The 5,000-nt window shown below is 66.8% G+C and overlaps 1 protein-coding gene across 1 annotated transcript; it reads left to right on the forward strand.

Moving 5' to 3' along the window:
• Nucleotides 1-415: 415 nt before the first annotated feature.
• UNCX (UNC homeobox) lies at nucleotides 416-4,246 on the forward strand. The gene is made up of 3 exons (XM_081553414.1): nucleotides 416-701; nucleotides 952-1,127; nucleotides 3,104-4,246. The coding sequence occupies exons 1-3, from the start codon at nucleotides 416-418 to the stop codon at nucleotides 4,244-4,246; spliced, it is 1,605 nt and encodes a 534-aa protein (XP_081409540.1).
• The last annotated feature ends 754 nt before the right edge of the window (nucleotides 4,247-5,000 follow it).

A 5,000-nucleotide genomic window follows, 5' to 3' on the forward strand; every position in this document is an offset into this window, starting at 1 on the left:
GGGGGTGGCGCGGGAGGGGGCCGGCGGGGCCGGGGGTGGGGGGCGCGCGGGGGCCCGCGCCGGGCCGCGCCCCGCCCGCCCTCCCCGTCTTGTTGTGACAGTTGCTGATACTGTTTATTGAGGTGCATGTCAGGTATAATTAGCAATCGATATGGAAAACGGCTCCGTGCGCCCAGCACGCCTCTGACGTCAGAGCCGATTAGCGCTTCTTATTGGTCCCAAATTCCCCGGGCCGCGGCTAATTACCGGGAGCTTGATGTTGATAAAGTAAAGCGCCGGAGTGCGGGCGAAGCATGTGTAGGGCTCCGGGTCCCTGTCTCCGCCGCCGCCGTCCGCGCCTCCCGCCGCTGGCCCGCCCCGGCCCCGGCCCGCGCCCCCGCGCCCCGCCGCCGGCCCCGCCGGCCCCCCGCGCGAGATGATGGACGGCCGCCTCCTGGAGCACCCGCATGCCCAGTTCGGGGGCTCGCTGGGCGGCGTGGTGGGCTTCCCCTACCCACTGGGCCACCACCACGTGTACGAGCTGGCCGGCCACCAGCTGCAGTCGGCCGCCGCCGCGGCCGCCGCTGCCTCGGTGCCCTTCTCCATCGACGGCCTGCTCAGCGGCTCCTGCGCCGCAGCCGCCGCCTCGGTGGTCAACCCCACGCCGCTGCTGCCGGCCGCCTGCGGGGTGGGCGGCGACAGCCAGCCCTTCAAGCTGTCAGGTAGGCGCGGCGGGCGGGGAGGGGGCGGCGGGGGGCAAGGGACCCCGTCCGGCGAAGGAGTGGCTCGCGGGCGGCCGTGGAACTGGCACCGCGGCCGCCCCTCCGGGGCCGCCTCGCTCGCCGCCCTGCGCCGGCTCAGGGCGTGCGGCAGCCCTGTCCGCTCGGCGGCCCCTCCTGGACAGAAGCGGGGGCGGCCGCGCTCCGGCCGGGCCGGGGGCTGAGCCGCGCGGCGTCCTGTGCGTGCCCGCAGACTCGGGGGACCCGGACAAGGAGAGCCCGGGCTGCAAGCGGCGGCGCACCCGCACCAACTTCACCGGCTGGCAGCTGGAGGAGCTGGAGAAAGCGTTCAATGAGAGCCACTACCCCGACGTGTTCATGCGCGAGGCTCTGGCGCTGCGCCTGGATCTGGTCGAGTCCCGAGTTCAGGTAAAGACCCGCCGTGCGTCCCGCGAGTCGGCATCCCGCCGGCGGCCTGCGCGGCCCGGCCCGCCTTTGTTCTCGACCTCCAGGTGGGAGACCGCAGGCTCCACCAGAGCCCGCCGCGCGCTTGTCGGCCGGAAGCTGGGGGCCGGGGGCTCGGCGCCCCGCGGAGAGGGAGGCGGGCTTCCCGGGAGGGAGCCGAGGCGGCTCGGGAGGTGTCGGAGAACTACAGCTGCGTCCGAACCGGGGAGCTGTGTGAAGAAGGGGTCCGGCGACCGCGCGACACGAGGCTGGGGCGGGCGAGGTGGCCAGGAGGACCCGACCCGGCTCGGACTTGAAGGAGACCGGGAGAAGGCGGACTTGACGCCTCTGTGCCGGGGCTGGGGGCTCGACCCCCAGCCTGAGGCTAGCGCGTTTGTTTACTTTCGTCTCTGAAATATTCACTTGGAAACATATTTATCGCTTTGCAGAAGGGGGCAGCTGAGGCGGAAACTTCAACACTTAAAACACGGGGGTGGGGAGGGTGTCTGAATCTTTAACACCATCGGTTGTATCTTTTTTTCGCCCCTGTAATTTGATTTTATTCGGAGACTGTCGGCGGTATTCTTTTAAAAAATACAGTGTCGATTTGGTGCGTTGAAAATTCAAGATGAATCGTGCATAATTAGATGTTTCCCTAAAGTACAGACATCTTTTTTAGGTCGGTGTGGTGGGGAGCGGGGTGTGGGCCACAGCCGTGGGCGCCGGGCTTGGAGGCGCCTGTTTAGCGCCAATAGCTTTGTCTAAAAAGGTGTCCTCTCCTGTGCCGGGGCCTCCCTGCTTGACCTCTTCTGTTTGTAAATCCTTTTATCCAATTTGTTCTAAGTGTCTTAAGTGAAGTCAAGACGTCTTCATTTCTCCTTTAACATGGGAATGAGTAATTCTGGGTAACGAGGCAGACTGGAATTCACACCCCCCCCCAAAGATATTTAAAAAGAGAGAAAGGGCAGCAGCAGTCCTGGGGAGGTTACCACTTAACACCCAGAACCTTGGCACTGAAAAGACTACCCGTGACCAGGCCGGGCTGCTATTGTGCAGGTCTCTACACAGCCGGGAACAAAGAATTCGAATTACCGCGATCTTATGGGGAGGGTCTTGTGCCGGGGCTCCTCGGGATCTGACTGTGTGGTGCTGGAGCCAGGGTCTAGGGCTGCTGCTACCCTGCAGGCCCGCGGGGCTCCCAGAGCGAGGCCTGCAGAGAGGGCGAAGGCGTGGGTGGGCCCTGGCCGCTCCTCTGCAAGGCCTGGCAGCTGGCCTCCTGCTCCCCTGACTGCCAGTCCCCTGGTCGTGGCCAAGCACAGCCGGTTCCAGAGAGCTGTGTTGGTGCCCTGGCCTGGAGCTTTCAGAAAAACAGGGGGTGGGGGAGAGCAGGCTGCTGAAGCTCTCCCTCCCAAGTTCAGCCCCCAGGCCCTTCTGGGAGAAAAAGCACCCAGATTTCCCTTCACGGAAAACCCCCAAGTCTGGGCTTTGACTCAGTCCCCAGGGAGCCGAAGACAGGTGTGGAGGGCAGCTGAGCCCCACCGCTCCTGGTCCTCAGGCCAGATGCTCAGCCCTGGGCTGGTCGGGCTGCTTAGAACACAGGCTGTGAGAAGCCAGGAGGGGCGAGGAGGGGCCCTGCCCTCTGCCTCCCAACCAGGAACCCAGCGCCCTCGGTCAGGGGCCAGACCGGTCCTGCCCAACGAAGGGGCAGCTCCCAGTTCCCCGAGGTGAGAAGCTGGAGCGGGAAGCCGGCGAGAGGCCCCATCGGCCTCTGTCTGGGTGGAAAAGATACACCTGCAGCCTGATGCCGAGATCCTGCTCAGGGCCGGCTGGGCCGCGGGGCTCGGCTCCCGCCCCCTGGCCAGAGCCCAGGCTGCGCAGGCCTGTCTAGGGGGAGTGGGGAGGCCCGAAGCCCCCCGCCGCCTGACCGTGCCCCCTTCCTCTCCCCTATCCGGCTGCTCTAGGTCTGGTTCCAAAACCGCCGCGCCAAGTGGAGGAAGAAGGAGAACACCAAGAAGGGCCCGGGGCGGCCAGCGCACAACTCCCACCCGACCACGTGCAGTGGCGAGCCGATGGACCCGGAGGAGATCGCGCGCAAGGAGCTGGAGAAGATGGAGAAGAAGAAGCGCAAGCACGAGAAGAAGCTACTCAAGAGCCAGAGCCGCCACCTGCACTCGCCCGGCGGTCTGTCCCTGCACAGCGCGCCCAGCTCCGACAGCGACAGCGGCGGCGGTGGCCTGTCCCCGGAGCCGCCCGAGCCGCCGCCGTCTGCCGCCGCGGCCAAGGGCCCCGGCGCGCACAACGCGGGCGCCGCGGGTGCTGCGCCCGCACCGCCTGGCGAGCCGCCTGCGCCCGGCACCTGCGACCCCGCCTTTTTCCCGAGCCAAAGAAGCGGCGCTGGCCCGCAGCCGCGGCTAGGCCGCCCGGTGGACAAGGACGCGGCCCCGTGTGCAGCGGGGGCGGTGGCGGCTGAGCGCGGGGCCGCGGGCCCGCCCAAGGCCAGCCCGTTCAGCGTGGAGAGCCTGCTGTCCGACTCTCCGCCGCGCCGGAAAGCGCACCCCGCCAACGCGGCTGCCGCGGGGCTGGACTTCGCACCCGGGCTGCCGTGCGCGCCGAGGACCCTCATCGGCAAGGGCCACTTTCTGCTCTATCCCATCACGCAGCCGCTCGGCTTCCTGGTGCCGCAGGCCGCGCTCAAGGGCGGAGCGGGCCCTGAGCCCGCGCCCAAGGATGCGCCTCCCGCGCCCGCCGTGCCCCCCGCTCCGCCTGCCCAGGCCAGCTTCGGGGCCTTCCAGGGGCCCGGCGGCGCTCCGGACTCGGCCTTCGCGCGCCGCAGCCCCGACGCTGTCGCCTCCCCGGGGGCCCCGGCCCCGGCGCCTTTCCGGGATGCCGCGGCCTCGGCCGAGGGCGGCGGTGGGGACTGCACGGATGCGGGCACTGCCTGCCCAGCGGCCCTGCCGCCGCTGCCGCCGCCGCTCGCGCCGTCACCCGGGCCTGGCTTGCCGGCTCCCAGCCCCGCTGCAGAGCCAGCCGTTGGCGGGGCCCCCGAGCCAGGCGCCTCGACCAGGCCCAGCGTGCGGGATGGCGAGGAGCTGGACCTGGACTGAGGGCGGCAGCGGGCCGGGGGAGGCGCTCGGGCGGCCGGCGCCCGCTCGCTCAGGCTCCGACTCACACAGCGAAATCAGGTGATCGGCTTCGAAACACTGCTCTTTCCTCTTTCTTCCGTTTCCTTCTTTTTATTTTTATTATTATTATTTTTTTTAAAGAAAAACGCTGTATCAGTTCGGACGTAGGCAGCAACCCAGGACTGGGGGGTTGAGACCCTCCTCCTCTCAAGGGAGCACAAAAAAGAGAAAAAAGAAAAAAAAGCTCCACCCCCCACAGAACCCACAACGAGAATCCTCAGCCTCGTAAAATGCAAAAATGTCTAAGAATATTTATATATGTACCATTTTTGATAAATAAAGCTGGTCAAACGCAAGCTCTCCGGTCCACTTTTTTCCAACCTCCGAGTGCCCGGCCCGGCCCCTGCCCCGGCCCCGCCTTCCTCACCTCCCCCGAGATCCGCGCTTAATGCCTCCTTTTGTGTGCGTGTGTGTTTGTGTTTTCTGATTGAACAAATTTATGCACCCACAGCTCCCCTCTCCTGCCCCTCCCCCGCGCCCTCCTCCTCCCGGGCGCCACACGCGCGCGCGCCCCCGCGCACTGGCACACGCGCGGGGTGACGGAGCCGGGGGCTGCAAGGGCCGGGCCGCTGGGCTCCTGCAGAGTTTTGATATGAAAGTAATTATTTTCCGGTGGCTGCTGCGGGGACTGGGTTTCTTGCCCAAAGGGTTATTATACATTACCGATTTCTAGTGA

Source organism: Giraffa tippelskirchi, chromosome 13, assembly GCF_054371585.1.
Source record: "Giraffa tippelskirchi isolate mGirTip1 chromosome 13, T2T-mGirTip1v1.2.pri, whole genome shotgun sequence".
NCBI classification, from domain to species: Eukaryota; Metazoa; Chordata; class Mammalia; order Artiodactyla; family Giraffidae; genus Giraffa; species Giraffa tippelskirchi.